Below are 22,806 nucleotides of genomic sequence, written 5' to 3'. Positions count from 1 at the left end.
CCGTCCGTCCGTCCGTCCGTCCGTCAGTCTGTCTGTCACATCTCACACGTCACACTATTGCCCTGCTCATATCTCCGCAATCGTTGCCCCGATCCATGCCAAATTTTGCACACACACTCCTTGCCTGCCAAACTACAACCTCCAAGGACCCCCGGAGCTCCAGGGACCACCAGGTCCCTGGGGGACCCCCAGATGTAAAAAATGACCAAATGTGCAAAAATGACCAAATGACCACCCCAACGGGGCTGCTCACGGGGAATTCCCGGGGACCACCGACTCCTGGTGCTCCAGAACGGATGCCAAAGTGGTGGCGCCCCCAGTGGAGGACCCCCTCCACTGCAGCTCACATAAAATGCCGTAACTCGGGCTAGGAGCGTCCGGGAGAGCCAGGGCCGGTACCTATTCGTCCGCCAAGGCAACGCGGAGACCCCACCCCTCATTTCTCACATGGCCCTCTTCTAGCGCCACCATGAGGCCGATTCTTGCAAAACACATTTTTGGACACTGCTCCTACAGATTTTGCCCTAAAATCACACAAATCGGTACACACTATGTCTACACTCATGTCATCAACATGGATCTGTCCCATATAGCGCCACCATCAGGCCGATTTTTTTCAAACACATTTTTGGACACTGCTCCTACAGATTTTGCCCTAAAATCACGCAAATCGGTACACAGTATGTCTACACTCATCTCATCAATATGGATGTCCCATATAGCGCCACCATCAGGCCGATTTTTTGAACCACATTTTTGGACACTGCTCCTACACATTTTTCCCTAAAATCACGCTGCGACCTGACGGTCGCTTATCTCCCGATTAGGGAGTCTTACTGGTTATTATCAAGCTGAACAAACAGTTTCACTTACCTATACTAGAGGATCTAGTACAGAGCACTATGTATATAAGGTATACTATGTATATAAGATTTAAGTTATTGATTTAGATTTTATTGATTGATTTTTTTCTTTTTTTCTTTTTCTTTTTGTATGTTTCGTTTTGTATTGAAACTTTAATTTGGATGAGGGAAAATATATATATAAATCTAACTTTGTGTGAGCTACAATCTTGCTCATACACAGTTACATTAATTTCCTCCAATCCGAATCAGAACTTTCCTTGTTCCTGTGTCATGTGTTTTTTTACCCCTTCTCTTCTGGTGGGGTCTCTGGCACACAAGTTGGGGGTTCTTGGCACGGAAAGGTTTTAGAACTACTGATTTAGAAGGCATTTGTAGAATCGTCTGCAGGTCCTAATGGGTTAATCCAAGACACGTCACTGTTTGACCCCACTATGAACTTGGTTGTGCCAGTCCTGTAGCTTTATGGTGTTTGTGTTTGCAGCTGTATTTTTGCATTTTGTGCCAGTGCATAATAATGTCAACTTGCTGGTTGGCAGTAAAAGGAGACAGAAGACTTTTCCATGCCAAGGACCCTCAAATAGCCCTAGCCTTTGGCTACAGCGAAATGGCATAAAGAAATAACATAAAATAGGGAAAATAGCCGATCTACAAGCTCAAAACGCTTTGCGATGCGACGCAATGTAAGCTCGAAGATCGTCTATTTTCACTTTGAGGTCGAACTGGCACAAAAATCTTATGGACTGTATTTGAGTTAAAATTAATGTTTGTTCATTATATTATGAGTCTTTGTTTTCCGTTTCCTTTCCAATTGGTCCCCCCCTGACACCGCCCCTCTGGGGTGCCATGACCCTCACTTTGAAAACCTCTGCCCTAGTATAAGTTGATACATCCTTGGACCACAATGGAAAGTTGGAAACAAGTCCCCAGGACTTTTTTGTGTTAGCCTTTTAGCCTTAATGTCTGACTGTACAGCATGCATTTTAAAAAAGAATTCTGACTAACAAAGTATCCAATCCATCAATCAAAAACCTAGTAGTGAAACATCAGGGGGCTTCAGTTTGCCTACACCAAATCACCCCCCTTCCTCTTGTCTCTTTTTTGAAAAGTGCTCTGTTGATTGGAAATAACCTTGAAGGTGTTATGAGCGCTGCCAAGAGAACGGTGCCTTGAACTGAGCTGAATCGACTGCCCTCGTTCTGTTCTGCTGTCTGTCACTCCGGTTGGCTTGGCTCGCCGTTGTCTTTGGCCTGGAACCAGGAAGCCCACTCATTTTGTGAGTGTGAGATGCAGGACTAGGCTGCTCTCTCCCTCTCTTCTCTGCTGTGGAAAATCTGGTTCTGCACTTGGAGTGGAGTCGTTTGTTCCATGCATGCAAATGTTCTTGCTGGGACTGACTGTGTGCTTGCTTAGCCATGCGGTTAGGTGCAGCGATGAGGAGACACCTGAGGCGCTGAGCGCTTGTCAACAACATTTCAGGCTAAAAACGTAATCCCATATATCAGTGCCTCTCAAACCTTTTCCTGCCAAGGACCCACAAATTTGGCTGCGGACCCCCATGTCAAAATATTTTGTGTCAAGGGACGTCCAGAAGCAAAGATTTGTGTTAAAATGTAACTCAAATCAAATATGTATACAAATGTTAATGATTTCATGATGATGAAAATATGGTGGTTAAAATGATTGTGAGGCTATATTAACAGTTAACATATTGTGCTGGTACCAATCAATCATTTTGGGAGTCCTTGACATTAAAATGTTTGAGAACCACTGCCATATACTACAGTTATGTTTAAAAGTCTCTTTGTGCATTCCTCACAATGTTCTTTTTTGTTGTTGCCTACAATTTCTGAAATCCGATCTTCTTTATATTTGAAGGTGAAATTGAGCAAATCATATTGCATTTTACAGAATGAAATTATGAATCAATATGTTGGAAAATGTTGATGGTTATAACCGGCTCCTGCAATTATGTTCTGCTCATGTTGACTTGTGAAGTGGGGATGCTGTTACTACCAAATCACATTGTCTGAAGCAGCGAGAACAATCCAGGCATCATATCTTCTTGCTGACTATGTCGCATAAATCTGATTTTGAAGGTCAGATATTATATTTGTCATCACATACCAGATGTTCAGGTTTTTGCAATTTTGTCAAAGAGTTATTGATTTTATTTGTTTATCTGTTTTCCCCCTCCCATTGACTTTCAGAACATGGAGGAGTTTTTGTTTAATTTCAAAATGAGTTTCACTGCTCAGCTGTTCCGATGGAGCCAGGTTATATATCAATGCCAGATCATGGAGCTGGAGTTGCACTCTCTTCTACCTTTTCAGCCTTAATGTTAAGGGATGCACATTTTTGTGTGTGATTTATGTAAAGCCCATAAATGAATTAGGCAGTGAGAAATGACCTTTTAACTGATAAAGTTCCACATTTTTAAATAGATTACTCAGTTCCTCTCTCTGTTCTGTGGTTTTACTATTTTTGCTAAGAAAGTAGTCAGCATTCATCTGTACAGTATGTGTCAGGATGGTTCTTCTTGCCTCGGGAGAGATGGTTTGGCATTATTTTGACCTTTTAGTTATGTCAGAGATATGTAGGCCTGGCCTTGGATATTAACCACGTCCCCTAGCTGTTCTGGGCATGTAAGAACAGGCGAACCATTCTGGGAAGATAGGTGACCAATGTGATGAAATTAGCACATCGTACAAGATCATAATGCATCGCAATGTGATATTGTAGTTGTGAGCTTGTAGATCAGCTATTGTTGGCAAGGGAATAAACAAGAGGGTGTCTGCTGCTTGCTGTTTTACACCTGGGAAATTATCTGATCAACTACCTGTAAAGGGTTTTAAGCTTTAATGTAGACGTTATTATTGGGGTTATTTCTGGGTGGCTGTCCAGTGTCCACTTACTGTACTTAAATTCACTATTTTGATATTTTCAGATTGTGCAGCGAATACAGACATGAAAGGGAAGATAGTGAATTGTGACCGGCTTAACATAAGCTCAACTTGAACTCTACATTAACTATTCAAAATACATTACCGTTTTAGCAAATGTATTTCAAAAGCGAGTGCTCTAGTCCAGTGAAGTGGGGGGCGCAAGTCCCTCCCGCGTTGAGTGACCAAAAATGAAATGCAGGGCGGTTATGAAATCGTCCCTTCTGCTGTTAACTTAATTTGCATGTGTATGGCTGGCTCTGTCTACATCTGCCTCTGCCACTATAAGTGATGACTGAAGTTGTGCCTCCCTCCCTCTGACAGGTATAGATGAGAGGCCCAGCCAAGCGTCCTGGGCCCCAGGTGGCCAGTCGTCCAGTCCTTCGTACGAGTCCTCTCGGGTAAGATAGCCCCTCACCTTGTAGTGCCTCTGGCCAGCCTTTGTTTTGATTCTGCTCCGCAGCACCTCATTTAACATGCATTACATTAACTTATGATACATTCAATGCTATACTATATTCTTCTCACCCCCCACCACCCATGTCATGTTACAAGAACTGAATAATCAAAAGTGAAGGGTTTGGAAGTGAAGTAATGACACAGTCTTTAAATAATAACAAAGGAATAATCAAAAGAAATGTGGTAAGTCAGAACTGGGTCATTAGCCTCTCATGATGTTCAGCCATAACAAAATCTGCTTGGTCAACTCAAGACATGTCTTAAAGGTCTTGTATATTGAAGCTAATTTAAGGACAACTTCACCCATTTTCAAACTATCTTCATATTGCTCCTCACTAATGCTCATGATAAAATGGTGCAATTTCATTCTACTTGGCCTGTGTCTCATTGGAGGTCCACAGCCCCTCTATAAAAAGTACCTTTTTAATCATATGAATATTGGTTGAAAATGGAATACAGGTTTTCGTATGTAGTTTGAAATAATAAAAAATGCATCCTTTTAAATATTTTGTTGTAATAAAGGATTTATGTTCTCACTGCAAAGAAAAAAGGTCAATTTAACTGAAATGTCATTTACACATGACGTACGTACGGTATTCATTCAGAAAAAACTAAGAACTAGTTGCTTGACCCTAGATGGAGTCCACTTGATTTGAAATGAGGCTTTTTAACCTTTTTGTAATGAATTAAGTACCTTGATTTTACGCCCGTCCTCTCCTCTTTTTGCTTTTTTGAGTGCTCGGGTCGCTCCTCTCTTTTTCAAGTTTTAGTCCCACCGATCCTAGAAGTACCTACTTTATGCTTTTTAACTCAACCTGTACCTACCCTGTACACTGAGTTCCTAGTTATTCTCTCTTGTCACTTTGATTTGAAATGAATTGTAATGTGTCAGGTGCAGCCAGCCTCTAACTCTCCAACCTACGTACTGTTTTGAACTGCGTTTCTCAAAAGCATTGCTTGAGTCAGTGCCAAACATTTCTTTTTGTTTGTGTGTTTGTGTGTTTGTGTGAACATCCTCTCCCGCTGTTGTGTTTGTTTGTGCCTTACACGTTGACTCTGCCACATGCCCCTGTATGCATTCCATTGAATGTCAATCTCCTGTCACTTCCAATCAGAATTCAGTTAAATGTCAGAGGCAGCTCAGGCTTGCATTACCTTGTTTACTTCCCAGTTGCCCTTCCCCATTGAACATCTACAGGCTATGGTAACATAGGCAGCCCTGATTTGAATTATAAGATGGAGACGCTTGAGATATCTTTGCTCTAGGTGCATATAAATGAGTGTTTCTGACATTGCAAGGCACAGCAGCAGTAAGAAGACAGCTGTTTGCACCACCGTAACATGCGCATGCATGCACACGTGCACACACACACACACACACACACACACACACACACACACACACACACACACACACACACACACACACACACACACACACACACACACACAGAGGGAGAGCGTTGCAAATGTGATTTACATGTTGAATAGTCTATATGATTCACCGTGTAGGACAGCCTATAATTTCTCAAACCTTATATGAAAATGTGACCTTAGCAGTCCATTGTTTTTTCCAATATGAATCTTGCTCTCTGTTTTATCCACAAATCAATCACAATCTTCTTATTAGGTTGATTAACTGTTGCGGGCCTGTTGAAGGCCACAGTGACATACAGTAAGTACAGTAGCCCTGTGCCTTGCTGCTGTCTTCGTTCAGAGGACTTCAATGCAATAGAACAGAGATTAATATTGACATTTTAGGTGTGTTATAGACCTAATCTGGCATAGAAAGATAATTGTTTGAGTTTAATGATGAGAATAACGTGACAATGTAAAAAATCAACAGTCCCGCTGCCAGTATTCACATTGTATTGTATTAAAATACAATTGTTATCAATGAGAACTTGGTATATTGTAGAGGATGCATGCGGGTGTTGCGCACCATTTCTGGTGTGCAACACCTGCACGCATCTAAAGAGGAATTTCACTTTAACCATTAGCTACTTGTATTAAAAAAATGCATACTGTATGTACTACAAGCTGAGCCTGTAGATCTTCTATTTTTGAAAAATCTTGAACATTTTTAACTCAAATCTTAGCTTTTTTGTCCCAGGTCCCTGGCACAAAATATTTGGAAGATACTTGTGGGGGGGGGGGGGGGGGGGACGACATGAAAATGTTTGAGCATCACTGATATAGCAAACATACGTTTTTAAGAAAACTGTTAGCATTTAGAAGACATTTTTAAAATCTAAAACAGTTCTGTTTATTCTGTCTATTCAGGCTTTGCATGCACGCCAGTTCTTAAGTTGCTCGATTCAATATTTAAACATTTGATATTAATGTGATCAGACCACTATGTAAATCCATTCATCTCCAAACTCCACTTTAAGCACGTAAGACTCATTGATAACACATGTCCCTGCTTCTGGTAACTGATATGGTCCTTCTAACGCATGAGGGGACGGACATTTTTAGATTAGTCATGTCATTACGTTGATATTTTCTGAAATGTAATGTTGCATCAAGGAGTCCTTTAAGTCCATGCATGAAATCCATTTTAGTCCAGGCATGAAATAACTAATGGCAGCATTACGGCCTCCCCCATTTCATTAGAAGAACAATATCAGTCACCAGAAGCAAGGATGTGTGTTTTTAATGAGTCTAAAGTTCTAAACGTGGAGTTTGTAGTTAAATGGGCTTCTATAGCCTTGATTGATTGATTTATTGAATACTTTATTAGTCAGAAATGTAAACAGCATGCTGGTACAGTCAGACATTTATCCTTAAAGGATAACTCAAAAAGTCCTGGGGACTTTCCATTTGGTCCTATGTATTCAATTCATCAACATAGCATACAAAGTAACACAATAATGCATGTCATCAACAAATACCAAACACTAACATAGGAGAAAAGACAAAGAGAAAAGCGGTGGCAGTGAATGACACTTCCTTTCGATGGGAAGGGGTTGTGTCTGATCTAATGAATATCAAATAATAATTATTTAATTAAGCAACAGCAACAAAAACCTGTCTCGGGCGCAACACAAAAGCCTGAGTAGACCTGTGAAAATGACCCAAGAAGTTGTTTTAAAAGGGAAATTCCCCTGACGTACAAATCAGGCTTTTAGTCTTGATTGCTGTTTGTTGAAGCTACCCGAGCCTCTGTGTGTGTGTGTGTGTGTGTGTGTGTGTGTGTGTGTGTGTGTGTGATCAGTCATCTATGAACAGTCTCGAGACCCTGTTGTGGTGACCTTGGCTCCCGGCCACTCGCGCTCGCATCCTGGGCAGCTGTGGCTGCAGGGTTGGCAGTTTGACAGTAAAGGGGGCCGTGCCCCACCGCCACCACAGGACAATCTCCCCCCCCCCCCCCCTGTGCCCCGCACGCCTTTGACTACACCCCCCCCCCCCCACATACATACGCATCCATCATGGCCGTATCATCACTCCCCAAGCTGCCACCTCACAGCCATAGTCACGTATCGTCTCTGTCAGGGTGGAAACCTCATATGTCCAAAACTGTTGCTTTTCAGGATTCAAATGTGAAAACGGCAAAAGTAGCAGATCAGCAAGCTCGAAATGAGGCGAGCTTGTTGATTTGCTACTTTGATGCTGTAGTATGATCAAGTAGGGCGTTAAGTTATGCCAAAAAAAAAAAGCAGAAAAAGTTAGAATATGGAGGTTTCAGCCCGACAGCGTGAGCCCCTTGTCACCATGTGGAAACAGCAGTCCTGACATTAACCTGTTGTGTTTTTTTTTGTTTTTTTGGGGGGCTTTTAATGCCTTTATTTTGATAGGATAGTAGACTGACAGGAAATGGGGAGAGAGATGGTGAATGACAAGTGGCAAAGGTCCTCCGGATCGGGAATCGAACCGGCGACGCCAGCAGGCATCATAGCCTAGTATGTGGTATGCGCCTTGACCACCAGGCCAGGGGGCACCCCCAACCTGTTGTGTTTAACTCAGCCTTGTAGAGGCTGCAACCACCCATAGTTTTCTTAGTGATCGCCGTACCGATTACTTTTCGATGAAATTAATTATTGAGACTCTTACAATAAATGTGCGAAATCTCGGTATTCCCGACACGTATGTCTGTACCGTAGTTCACGTATCTTGAGAACCGTCTGACAGACCGACTTCAAACTGGACGTGCGCGTCGCTGACGACCTGTGCCAGGGGCTGCTGTGCATGGCATCAAGTCGGTTGGATTTGGTGGTTGTCCAGAACCGCCGATCCGATATGGGCTTATGGATCTGGTTTGATTTTTTACTGGATTGATTAGTCTGATTAACCAGTTAACCTGACCTGAGGCCCATTCTGCAAAATGCCTTCTAAATCAGTCCTCATGGATTTAGGCCACATTAGCAAAAGTATCAGATTGACAAGCTTTAGAGCTTGTAGATCTGCTACTTTTGATGTTTTCGTTTGACACTGTCACACTGTAGTATGATCAAGTTAGAGCATTAATTTACGAAAAAACTAAAAGTAAAAATATGGATATACAAGGTTTCTGCCCGACAGCAACTATACAGGCATAATGCTCCCAGAGGTGCCGGTGCACTGTAATGATGACTGTGAGCCCGCATTGACCATTATCCCCTATCAGTGTTGGATCTTCCCCTCCCAACCTCACATGGCCTTTTACTGGCTTTGTGGTAGCGGATTATCACCATCACAGAGGAAAAAACCCTAACCCAAACATTAGACAAATAATAACAAAAAATAACACATTTGGGACGAGTGTTTTACAGTACCTAGTCATGGTGTAACTCCAAATATTGGTGAGATTATGATATCTTCAATCTTCTCATTGTCTTACATTGCACTGTGAAACTGGTCTCAAACTTCACTCTATTACCACAGTATACTGTAACTGAATGCAAACAAAGTGGATTCTGTCAATGTTTAATATGGCAAAACTCGACATTGTTTTATTTCGTTTGATTTTGAATGTTTTTGAAGATGTCAACTTCCTGTTGATTTTGCTATTTCAAAGATCCGCATCCAGATCCACGACGGATCCAGTCCGGATCTTCTTCGTCATCCTAATTCAAATAGGAAAATCGACAGGAAGTTACATCATGGCAAGGTAACTACAAGTACACAACCCAAACCCTCTCTAGCCAAAGTACACAACCTAAACCCTCTAGCTTTAATGTTAGTATGAGGAAATTCTCTCCTGGTTGAGTTTCCATGGGAGAGAGATGGTACCTCTTTTCTTTTTTGCTGGCCTGCAGTTGCTCTGTGTGTGTGCGTGCGTGTACGCGTGTGTGTGCTTGCTTGCCAGAGCATCTCGCAGGGCTGTTGTTATTATTGAGCCTGTTGGCGGTGTGATTAACAGCGTGTAAGGCCCTGGCAGAAACATAATAGGGAATCTCGGAGGATTCCCTCGACACAGCACAACACTCCAGCGCCTTTGAAATTACTCCATCATCGCCCTCTCTCTCACAAAAAGAGAAGATGGATAATAAGATTTACTTTTTTTTTATTTTTTTTTTACACCGTATGTTGAATGCAAAGGGTATGAGTTTGGAGAAAATAGCTCTATAGAAATGCAAGAAGCCCACCTGCTAGGTTGCTGCGTGTTCGGTCCCTCTGGTGCGAGCTAAGCATGATTTATACGTCGTTGCGCGCGGTGTCTCGCACTGAAAATAGCCGATCTACAAGCGCACGACGTGCCGTATCAGCGACGCATCGCTTGCTTGTAGGTCGCTTGTAGATCAGCTATTTTTGCCGCGTAAACTAAGTATAAATCTGTCTTTAGTTTGGGGAGATGCTTTTTTTTTTTTTTTTTACTGTAGCGTGGGGGGATTTTCGCAGGGCCCTGGGATTAGCACGGCAACAGAGTATATTTTATTGCAGAGGACCCTGAGTTCTCCAAAACCATACTGTGACCGATATTTAGACCTAAGCCCCTAGAAGCTGATAAGTGTCATGAAAAGGAACCTGTTAAGCCACAGGGGGAGAAAAGGCAATTTTTTTGAATCCGCAGGTACCTTGGGAGGAAGGATGGATTTAGGGGCAGCTTCCATCTGTTTCTTCCTTTCTATCACACTTTTTTTCATTACATATTTGTAGACGAGATGGTAAATAAACCTTAAATTAAAAAAGTGCTTTAAAAAAAGCCAACATAGTTCTGTGATGTAATGGTCCCTATGCACGTTTTAAAGCTTAAAGGACAACTTTGTCTTTTTACAACAAGGGTTCATACTTTAGATTGTAATTAGAGAAAAGAAAAGATGAGTCCTTTCTGCTGTTTTAGCCAGTTTGATTACTTTGATTTCAGTGGTTGGGGGCATGCGCAAGCGCTTAATATGTCTTTTTAGACACAATAAGCCCATTCCCAAGATGCACCACAATCTTTCATGGGCAGATGTGACTTATAGGGGCTAGTAGTGTTACTGTAAAGAAATCGCCGGCTTATTGTGTCTAAAAATACATATTTAGCCACTTGCACGTATGCCCCCAACCACTGAAATCAAGTTCATTAAAATCGCTAAAACTATAGAAAGAAGTAAATGAAAACATTTTAACACTTGAACAAAAAAACATGAACCCTTGTTGTAAAAAAACGAAGTTGTCCTTTAAATTCTAATTTAGAGAGAGAGGCCTAAAGAGAGAGGCAATTACAGAATATTCAACATGTTGGAAATGCATTTGACTGTTCAGTGTTCACAGACATTCTGATCTGTGGCATAAAATGCAAATCCTGTGAATCTTATATCAGAGATACAGTAGGTTCACCGTTGGCAGTTTAATCTGTAATTTGGGGCCATTACATCATCTCTTAGATTAGACATTAGTATTGTTGTTGTAATGATAAACCTTTAACCTTTTAAATGCATGCTCTCACCTACTCAAATACACATGATTTAAGCCTGGTTTATACTTGGGCCCGAAAATAGCCGATCTGCAAGCTCACAGCTTGCCGAACGGCTATTTTTGCCTCATGTCTGATGTCTCCCGGCGTACGACAAGTATAAATCCAAGTCATTAGGCTCATCTGCCCTTTCAGAGGGCATGTCGGTTGGCTGTTAAAGGTGATACACCATGAAAGTTCACTTTTCCTATTTTAAAACTTTTTTTTGGGGTCCCACTAGCACCTTCTATTCAGACCGTTGTGTCTTTCTCTGGTTTTGGGAAGGTGGAGGTTAAAAGCATCCCACGGGTTCTCAAAACAGGCTGTCCAGATTTGCTGCCGTCGATGACGTCATCGACGGCCGTTTTTGAAGAAAAACTTTTTTTTTTTCAAAAAAAAAAAGATTTTTTTTCAAAAAGATTTTTTTTTTTTTTTATTCTTTTTTTTATGGGGGGGGGGGGGGGGGGGGGATGCTCTGAGAGCCATTCAAAAATGAGAGGCTCTCTATTCAGGAGTGGTGGCCTCAAACCTTTTGAAAAACGTTTTTGGGACATAAACAATATGACATAAATACTTTTTAAATGCATGGTGTATCACCTTTAAGGCTTTATGCCTCATCTTATGGTGTAGCATCCGTCCTAATGACAGCCATCTCTGTCTGGCGGCTTAATTCACTGCATGCTGTACAGGTGATGGTGGTTTGATGAGCAAGGAAATGATGCAAAGCACAATGTCACACTGCTTATTCACTTCAGTCACTGGAGCTCAACCCCACACTTGATATTCAGACATTTTGATTTGGTGACTATTTATAATCAACTGGTTAAGCCCTGTATACATTGTAGCACGATGAATAGCAAAAATAGCAGATCTACAAGCTCACAATGCATCGCATTGACGCAATGTGAGCTTGTAGATCGGCTATTTTCAATATGTTTGGACATTTACCTAGAATGATATGCCCAAAATAGGGACAAATGTTGTTTTATGCTATATACAGTATCATCTCTCTTGGGTGGGAACCTCATAGTACTGTATGTCCAAAACAGTTACTTTTCAGGATTCAAATTCAAAAGCAGCAAAAAATCGACAAGCATATGGACAAGCAAACCACGTATCGTGTTTGAGCTTGCAGATCTGCTAGTTTTGATGTTTTTGTGTGATGCTGAAGTATGATTGCGACCGTAGGTCGCATTTACTACCAAAACCTCCACGGGCTGTCCGTGAGTGAGTCAGTCCGTCAGTCACACGTCACACTTTTGTCCTGCTCATATCTCCACAACCGTTGCCCCCATCCATGCCAAATTTTGCACACACACTCCTTACCTGCCAAACTACAACCTCCAAGGACCCCCGGAGCTCCAGGGACCCCCAGGTCCCTGGGGGACCCCCAGGTGTAAAAAATGACCACATGTGCAAAAATGACCAAATGACCACCCCAACGGGGCTGCTCACGGGGAATTCCTGGGGACCACCCACTCCTGCTGCTCCAGAACGGATGCAAAAGTGGTGGCGCCCCCAGTGGAGGACCCCCTCCACTGCAGCTCACATAAAATGCCGTAACTCGGGCTAGGAGCGTCCGGGAGAGCCGGGCCCGGTACCTATTCGTCAGCCAAGGCAACGCGGAGACCCCACCCCTCATTTCTCACATGCCCCTCTTCTAGCGCCACCTTCAGGCCGATTTTTAAAACACATTTTTGGACACTGCTTCTACAGATTTTGCCCAAAAATCACGAAAATCACTACACACTATGTCTACACTCATGTCATCAACATGGATCAGGAAGATTTTGGAAAAACACATTTTTGCCCTATTTGTGGAGATAAGTGACCTACGGTCGCTTATCTCCCGATTAGGGAGTCTTACTGGTCAATATGGAGATAAGCGGTTATATACTGCTGGCAGGGGCGTCACACCAAATTCTGGGCCCTGGGTACAAGGATTCACTGCGGGCCCCCCATGAATGTTAACTATTCAAAAATAGCAGATATACAAGCTCACAGCGCGGCACCGAGTGCCGCGCTGCGAGCTTGTAGATCTGCTATTTTCGATAAAATGTGAAAAATGTGTGCAAGAAACCTATGTTTCCATGTCAGTGGTGCTCAAACTTTTTCATGTCAAGGATGCCCAAAATGACATGTATTTGGCCACGGACCCCCATCTCAAAATATTTAGTTCCAGGGACCCCCCTAAAGGAAAATTTTGAGTTACAAATGTTCACTTAAAAAATACATAATATTCAAAGATTTGCCCACATTTCCACGACTTTTCAAAAATAGCAGATCTACAAGCTCGCAGCGCGGCACTCGGTGCCGCGCTGTGAGCTTACTAGGGCCCCCCTCTTACTAGGGCCCCTCCACCTTGGGCCCTAGTAACTCAGTCCCACTTTCCTCCCCCTTGTGACGCCCCTGACTGCTGGTGCTACAGTATGTGCTGGTACAGCGGTCACTCAGGAGGTAGAGCAGCTGTTTAGGAACTGGGTGAAGGTGCTGTAGCAATGTGTCTGAGATCAAAATGCATGTGGTCTGACGTGATGGATATTTTTAGAATTTTTAATCTTTTTGGATGTTTATGTAGCCTTGATAGATTCTCTTTTTGTCCCCAAACTCACCAATTAAAAAACGTACTTGGACAATGACCAGATCTTTATAAACAAATTATAATTTTTTTTAAACGAATGCTCACTGCCAAATATGTGGTTGATTAGTCAGTTTTGTTACATTAAACTGTTTTGCTTACATGCAATACAGGCTGAGAAAACGGAAACCGTTCTGTCCCAAACCAAAAAAAGTTCTGTCCCATTCTGAACAAGTTGATCCTACCTTATTATTGAACTCTATTTATCCTACAGTACCCAGAATTCACTGTTAAGGCTTGGTTCTTGAGCCATTCTCAAGGCTTTTGCCCCTAGCGGCCCCTAGTGGCAGAGGGGAGAATGGCTGTAGTCTTTTTTAAGATTTGTTTTGGGGCTTTTTATGCCTTTATTTTGATAGGATAGTAGACTGACAAGAAATGGGGAGAGAGATGGGGAATGACATGTGGCAGAGGTCGTCCGGATTGGGAATCGAACCGGCAACGCCAGCAGGCATCATAGCCTAGTATGTGGTATGCGCCTTGACCACTAGGCCAACGGGTGCCCCGAATGGCTGTAGTTTTTGACTGCTTGAGTATGTCAACGTGAGGAGGACAATCTGTGCTGCTTTAGATCAGCTGCCGTGGCTGTACAGAGCACTGACCATCTTAGTCTTACAGATGAAATATTAAAATCAATTAAATGGATAAACGAATACATACCACCCCAATTACATTAATGATATTGAATTAACATAATCTACCATACAGATTGAACAGAAGTACATTTGATTCATTAAAGTTACATAGTGCCGCTTTTAATACAAGTTCTGCAGTACATTCCCTCCTTTCAGAATAATGTCCTTTCAAATGTTGGTAATTTAAGTGCACTCATTAGACATTCGGTGTGGAACCATTCCTTTCTTTGTATGCCTTGATATGGGGCCAGTTCACCAGTTCACCAATTAGAGGAGTGTCATAGCACTCAATTAGTGAGGTGTCCTCGTGATGTGCTTAATACTGTGATTTCTGTCCCCCAGGGTTTCGCAGACAGCCCTCATTACGCTGATCACTTGAGTGACAGTCGATTAGTGTCCCACGAAGGATTGTCCCCGACACCTTTCATGAACTCCGGCATAATGGGTAAGTAGGTGCTCCTGTCCTCTGCAATCTCACACCACCACACACACACCACCACACACACACACACACACACACACACACACACACACACACACACACACACACACACATGCCCTCTGGTATAGCAGAAAGACATTTTGGGACTCTCTCTCTCTCTCTCTCTCTCTCTCTCTCTCTCTCTCTCTCTCTCTCTCTCTCTCTCTCTCTCTCAGTGTGTGTGTGTGTGTGTGTGTGATGAGGTGAGGGTGGCTGACCCTCCCCGAGGCTAGAGTCACTCCATCAGTATAGCTTTCCATCATAAAAAAGCTGTCTTCACTGGAATAAGGCCACTGGCGACTTCCAGTAGTGCGGTCTCCCCCGGCGGTGGTGGGTTCGATTGTTTGTTTCTTGGGTGTCGGGGGTCTGTTCACAAGACGTGTCAAATCAACCTTTGGTGTTTGGCCCTGTCTTACAAGCATACGGATGTGTTTTTCAGAATAAAATGCGAGGCCCGGGGCTCTGATTCAAGGCAGGTGAATCGGAGATAAGAATACATCATACATACAGCAGATCACTGAAAGACAAGACATTAGCCTGTTATAGATGAATGATAATCCTTATTTACAACAATTAGAACTATATATTATCCCCCCTTTGGCCCTGAGCCATTGTGGTGTGTAAGCACTTGACAGTTTTATGGCCAAGTGCATCTCGGTTCATTGTGAAGATTGCCCTGGAGACCGGTTGCCATGCACATCATTAGTTTACAGATGGGCGCTCCTGAAGCGGGAACAATGTGTTGTATTTGTAGGATGGTTTTCAGGAGAACAAGGCTTCACTTCTTGAGACTGTTTTTTCAGCACTTCAGCACTTAAAGGACTGTTTTTTAACTATTGAAAAATAGCAGATATACAAGCTCACAGCGCGGCACCGAGTGCCGCGCTGCGAGCTTGTAGATCTGCTATTTTTGGAAAATTGTGAAAATTAGAATTTTGACCCGATTCTATAAGTGTCTTTTGAATCCTTCTAAGGTTTTTTGAAAAAGCTATGTTTCTATTGTCAGCAATCTGGCTAACCATCGTCAAAGAAAAGGTCCTTTTCACTTATATGGAGCTCAGTTAGTCTGTTCTTGAGAGACCTCTATGTCAGTGGTGCTCAAACCTTTTCATGTGAAGGACCCCCGAAATGATATTTATTTGGCAACGGACCCCCATCTCAAAATATTTAGTTCCAGGGACCCCCTCAGAAGCAAAATTTGAGTTACAAACGTTCGCTTTGAAAATACATATATTCAAAGATTTGCACACATTTTCACGACTTTTTCAAAAATAGCAACAATGTGTTGTCTTTGTAGGATGGTTTTCAGGAGAACAAGGCTTCACTTCTTGAGACTGTTTTTTGAGGTTGTTGGGAGAACACGACCACTTCAGCACTTATGGGACTGTTTTAGGTATCAGTGTTAGGGCTGTCACAATTATTACATGATCGTCTAACCGCAATTATTTGACATAATCGCGATTATGTTTCATAATCGTCATAATCGTTTCCAAATTTCAATTTCCCTCCAATATGAACTTGGCACGTTCTTCTTATTCTTGTTTCTGAGTGACTCACACTGTTCATACTATGACTGTAATGTGTTCAGGGGCGTCACACCAAATTCTGGGCCCTGGGATACAAGGATTCACTGCGGGGCCCCTGTGCTTTAACTATTGAAAATCACACCCGTGTGAACTGAGCGGTGGTTTATCTCTCCCCCCCCCCGTGTGTGTGTGTGTGTGTGTGTGTGTGCGTGTGTGTGTGCCTGGCCTGGCCTGAAAACAGCGCCCCTCCCTTAACATGTGTGGTCATAAAAGGTACTACACCACTTGAGGCTACATACAGACATACAAACAAACAAACAAACATACATACCTACACACACGGCCACGCTATGGAGACGGTGTGACCACCGCTCAAAAATAGCAGATATACAAGCTCACAGCGCGGCACCGAGTGCCGCGCTGCGAGCTTGTAGATCTGCTATTTTTTGAGCGGTGGTTACACCGTCTCCTATACGTGGCCGTGTGTGTATGCGTCCGTGTGTGTGTGTGTGTGTGTGTGCGTGCGTGTCTGTATGTAGCCTACAGTACCTTTTGTGACCACACATGTTAAGGGAGGGGCGCTGTTGTTCAGGCCAGGCCAGACACACACACACACACACACACACACACACACACACACACACACACACACACACACACACACCCCCACACACACACGGATGGATGATGCGCAGCCTCCGCGACCACCGCTCAGTTCACACGGGTGTGATTTTTTTTTAAATCATGAAAATCTTTGAATATTTCAAATCCTTCTGAGGTTTTTTGAAAAACCTACGTTTCTATGTCAGTGGAGCTCAAACCTTTTCATGTGAAGGACCCCCAAAATGGTATGTATTTGGCCACTGAACCCCATCTCAAAATATTGAGTTCCAGATTTGCACACATTTCCACGACTTTTCAAAAATAGCAGATCTACAAGCTCGCAGCGCGGCACTCGGTGCCGCGCTGTGAGCTTGTATATCTGCTATTTTTCAATAGCTAAAGTATAAAATAATTAAGGCCCCTCCACCACCTTGGGCCCTAGTAACTCAGTCCCACTTTCCTACCCCTTGTGACGCCCCTGAATGTGTTCACAAGGTCCCAGACAATACCCAGGAAACCTCATTTGTCATTTACTGTAACGAGGTGTTTTGAAAAACATCAGCTTCATTTGGATCTCGCTGATAAGTGTTTTGCCTGTTAAAATGTATTTAGCCTAGTTGAAGAAACGCCAGCGTTACCATTGTTTGGATATGTGTGTGTATGTGTATGTGCGTGTTCGCAAAAAGCCACTTCAGGGTTACTTTAGGTTAGCTATTGTGTATGAAAATGAATTTGTTAAAACCATTAGTTGAATAACAGATGGCCAATGGGGTGTTTATTTTACGATATTTAAATAGTGGTGCGGGCGACAACATCCAAAGCGTGCTACAGCAGCACATGACTTGAATAATGCTGGTTTGTTAGCGTAGGTCAGCTTGGGTTTTTATACGTGGAATTTATTTTTTTACTGCTTTCGGAAGAAAAGACGGTGTCAACTGGCCGTGCGAGGCTGATTTACAGTGGTCTTTTTGATGATACAGAAACGCCAGCCGTTGTTACACTGTATCGTTTTCCCCCCTGTGATCAATCATGTCTCCTTGAGTGATGTAAACAAGAATAATTTAAGACGGTCCCCTCCTCCCTCATGGCATGGCTTTATCCTCTGTCCCACGAGGAAAATGTGTGGGCTGGGAAAGGGGGGTTAGTGTGGGGGGGGGGGGGAGGCGGACGGGGGGGGCGCAGCCATTGACTGCATAGTTATAACAAGTGTTGCCAGATTTTGCGAGAGAAATTAGCCACCATGGTCTATGAAACGAGCCCAAAAGAAGCGACTTAACACATGAGCACTTTAAACCTACTACACACAGTAAAAAGAAAAAGCCGATCTACAAGCTCACAACACGATGCGATGTGAACTTGTAGATCTGCTATTTAAGAAAAATCAGCTGTGGTACGTTGACAATTACATATTAATTTGTTGGGTCCTTCACATGACCATTTTTGAGAACCACAGTGCTTTATACGACATTAGGAAACAAGCCCAAATAAGCAAAAAAAAAAAAAAAAAACGCAACCAGCACAAACTGCCAATATTTACAAGCGACTTAACAGAAAAAACAATCCCCAAAGTCGCTTATAATAAGCGGACATGGCAACACTGGTGATAACACGCTTCTCCCCGGGGGCCTGCCTGCAGCTCCCGCTCGTCAGAACGGGCTCCGGATCAGCTGGTCTGAGCTTCCAACGTTGCATCTGAACTCCCCCACAACCCCCCACACACACACCACACACACACACACCACAGCGCTCCAATCCTCTTAGCGACACACACATCATCCACACACAGCGCGCTGCACTTGCAACGAGGGCCTCACAGGTGGCTGCCATAATGATAGTGCTTATATGCTACTACAAACAAACTTCACCACTCTCTCATCCATGTGAAACGCTCCCTCTGACTCAACCCACCTCTCCTATAGCAGTGGTTCTCAACCTTTTCAGGCCAAGACCCCCAAAATAATCATATTTGAACTGGGGAGCCCTGACGAGCACTAAAAGTTGAGGCATTAAATTTTGTATAACACGGTTCTATTGTGAAAATAGCAGATCTACATGCTCACAACACCTCGCAACGTGAGGCGTTGTGAGCATGTAGGTCGGCTATTTTCATAATCTCTGCCTCTAATATTTGACAATTTGGCCAATGTTTAATTTGTCATTTTAGAGGTATTAAAATGTCCTCAAATTGTGACTTTAGAAATGTGGAGATACTTAAACTTTATGTTGGTTTGTTTACTGTTGAGTGAGAAAACAATGTTGCACATTAAGTTAATCATCTGGGGACCCTCCAAAATAATTTGGGGACCCCCCTGGGGGTCCCGACCCACAGGTTGAGAACTACTGTCCTATAGCATCGCTATTCTGGGTGGAGAACGTTTGGTGGCTATAGCTTGTAGATTGGCAATTTTTCAGCAAACAGATTTTGTGCAGAGCGGGAAGAAAATAAGTGGCGGACCCATGTACAGACAAATCAAACCCTGAGCATTAGTGGTCAGAATGGGTTCATTCTCTTACTGATATTCAAGACATTACACAGCTCTCAGAACCGTTGCACTGGTGTTGCACTCACTGTGGCTCTGTTCAGTACGGCATTGTAATATCATTTTGCTGCATTGAGAATGTCTCGGCATGCAGCTGCCAAGATGTTTTCCCCAGTCGAAACAGATCCATTTCCAAGATCTGAGAAAAATATTGCAATACTTTCCATGGTCAATCAGCGTGGTCGTTTCATTAACTCAAACTCTGCCCTCAAAATACCACTTTGTACCCCTTCTCTGCCATGCCCGTAGAACCCGTAAATGTAATAAAAATTAATTAAAAACATTTTTTTTTATCGAAGCCGAACTAAAATAGGCCGGAACTAATGCTCCGTGATCGGTTTCTACACGGACACATTATTGAGCGGACAACTTAACATTGGAGTCCCTGAACCGGAAGCGGAAGTCCGTCCTCTATTTTGGCCCGTAAGCTTTCTGTCTGAACTCCGCGGCTTACAGATGGAGAACTTATTGATCAATTGAAAAAGTTTCAACGGATTTGAGAAGCTGATGGAATACGCGAACACACGATGCATAGCAGTGTCCGATCACGCACGATGGGAACTGGACGAGCGCCCACGTTAACCGGTAGGAGAAGCCGGGAGTGAAAGACATAGAGAAATTAACGGGCTTTACGGCCGTAAACTACGAATGATGTTCTTGGTTTCTGACAAGACCGAGGGAAATGTACACTAATTTAAACATAATTATTCTGTGGCAGAAGTGAACAGAGAGGACTAATTTTTTGGGTTGCTGAAGTTAAAAGTTGTTTCATTTATTTCCTTTATTTTTTCATGACATTATGACACGCCTCCTGTTTTCTTGTGAACCCCAGCATCCCTATTCTGGACATATTGTAATAGGTGAACATTCAGCGAAAATAGGTGAACAATACGTTGCAACGTTGATGGGGATTATTATTATAATTTTCTTTTCTCACAAAGAGCAATACTAAATAAGTCACGGAGCGTCATTTGTCTCTCTGGTTTTGGATCGCTAGGTCTGGTATGGCAGTGGTTCTCAACCTGTGGGTCGGGACCCCCAGGAGGGTCCCCAAATTATTTTGGGGGGGTCCCCAGGCAACGTTGTTTTCTCACTCAACAGTAAACAAAACAACATAAAGTTTAAGTGTATAAAGGGTATCTGCACATTTCTAAAGTGACAATTAGAACCGTGTTATACAAAATGTAATGCCTCAGCTTTTAGTGCTTGTCAGGGTGGGGGGGTCCCCAGTTAAAATATGATTATTTTGGGGGTCTTGGCCTGAAAAGGTTGAGAACCACTGTGGTATGGTAGCATGCAGCTCTCGTAATGAAAGGTTGGCATTTCATTGGCTCGTGCACTTCGATGGGCCCACCCACAGCGATGACAAGGAGCGGTTAGACGTGATGACCTGCTGGGTTGGTATCTTTGTCTTCATGCAGTGTAGGTTAGCTGAAGGGAAAGCCAGTGGGGGATGATGATGATGTCAAGCAACGTGAGCAATTAGCACAGAAGATGAGCTTCAAAATGAGAACTCGGCTTTCTCTCTCCATTGTGTAATTGGACGTGTGTACACAAGCACATCTGTGTGGGCATGTGTCTGTATGCTCCTTAATGTTTCTTTCCTCGTGGTTGTCTTTTTATTTTTATGGTCTCTGTTGGCTTTCTCTCTTTTATTTACTCTAATCCGCTCCCACAAAAGCTAATGGCTTTTATTCTTTTTTTCCTAATAAAGTGTTTTTTATTTTGTTACTGTTTTGTAAAGCGACTCAATAGCTGTGAATGTTGAGTTTAAAATGAGTTTCAAAGAGCTATATTTACAAGAGTTTGTTTGCAAATAGCTTTGCAAATAGCAAACATAGCAGATCTACAAGCTCACAATACATCAGTAAGTGATCAAAACCAGGAAAAGAAAAACACTTATCATGATATTACGATATCCATGAATCTCTGACGCTATATCTAGTCTCGTATCATGATATCGATATCATCTCTGTCGGGTGGACAAAACCGTTGCTTTTCGGGATTCAAAATCAAAAATGGCAGATGCTTGAAACTCGTCGCTTTGCACCACGTTTCAAGCCTGCAGATCTGCTACATTTTGATGCTTTTTGTGGGTTAGGGACAGGGTTAGGGTTAGGGTGCTGTAGTATGATCATTATCAAGTAAGGCATTCATTTACGAGAAGAAAAAAAACAAACACAAAAAGAAATATGGAGATGGTTTCTGCCCGACACCGACGATATAATGTTGAGATGTTGCCCAGCCCTCGGTAACGTTACCTTCTAAATTGATGTTTGTGCCTGCAGTACATACCGGTACCTGTAATAATAGATGTGAAGTCCTCTCCACACTCACACATGTTTTGCTTCTGTTGTTTCCGACCACGTGCGAAGCAGAGTGTTATCCAATAACCCTGCTGAGTTCTACTCTCATATACTCATGTTTCTCTGTGTGCTTCGTATCACTGTGTTCCTGCAGCTTATAGGATACTCATAAAAATGAATTAGCTTAACCCATTCAGACCTGAGGCAGATTTTACAAATAAATCAGTAGTTCTCAACCTTTTTCTTTTTTTTCCTTTTTTTTTTGACCCCCAAATTGATATATACTGTATATATTTGGCCACAGACACCCATCTGAAGAAATGACTCCCCAGACAGAGAAGATTTGTGCAAATTGTTTATATACACATAGATTATTTATTTTGATGTACAAGCTCTCTGCGAGTCTATGTGCTATTTTTGAATAGCCCAAACTAAAATCTAAAATGACACAGATGGTTTAAGTAACTTGACTGTTAATGATGCCCTATAGTTAGGTGGCTGAGTGCAGGTGTGCAATGTGTATGCATTCGAATGGTATAAAAGTACACAATTGAGACATATTTAATGTATTCAGTCATTAACTAAATTAAAGCTGAGCGCTGCATTTGCTGTTGAATGAGCATAGTACCCAGGGCAAGTGGAAAAGGAAACTGTGACTTCATTCACTGTAATAGCATATGCTGAGTTTCTCACTTACCGGTACATTTATTTTATTTTCCAAATTGAGAAATTAATACACAGTCGTACATTTAGACAGGTGGCATTTGCTGATTTTTCATTAATCAGTGCTGTTAAACATGACCTTGTAACCCCCTAATGTACACCGCGTATGTCACCTACTCCCGAGACACCGAATTTCACTTGTTTTTGAATTCATTGCACTAAATTAGATCACTACGAGGCTATCTTTGTGGGCAAATAATAGGTAATTGTTAGCAGACAATAACCACAGCGAAT

General features: G+C 42.6%; 1 protein-coding gene across 1 annotated transcript in view; it reads left to right on the top strand.

Moving 5' to 3' along the window:
* The window catches only part of tcf12 (transcription factor 12), a gene marked incomplete at its 5' end in the record, with an annotated part of 167,199 nt that overhangs the window by 26,546 nt on the left and 117,847 nt on the right, over positions 1–22,806 (top strand). The window contains 2 exons of the mRNA XM_080730519.1: positions 4,130–4,206; positions 14,736–14,838. Of these exons, the coding sequence (XP_080586645.1) occupies positions 4,130–4,206; positions 14,736–14,838 (180 nt within the window). The remainder of the gene's footprint in view (positions 1–4,129; positions 4,207–14,735; positions 14,839–22,806) is intronic.

This window comes from Nannobrachium achirus, assembly GCF_963921795.1.
Source record: "Nannobrachium achirus genome assembly, chromosome: 7".
NCBI classification, from domain to species: domain Eukaryota; kingdom Metazoa; phylum Chordata; class Actinopteri; order Myctophiformes; family Myctophidae; genus Nannobrachium; species Nannobrachium achirus.
This window is presented reverse-complemented; position numbering and strand designations above follow the sequence as displayed.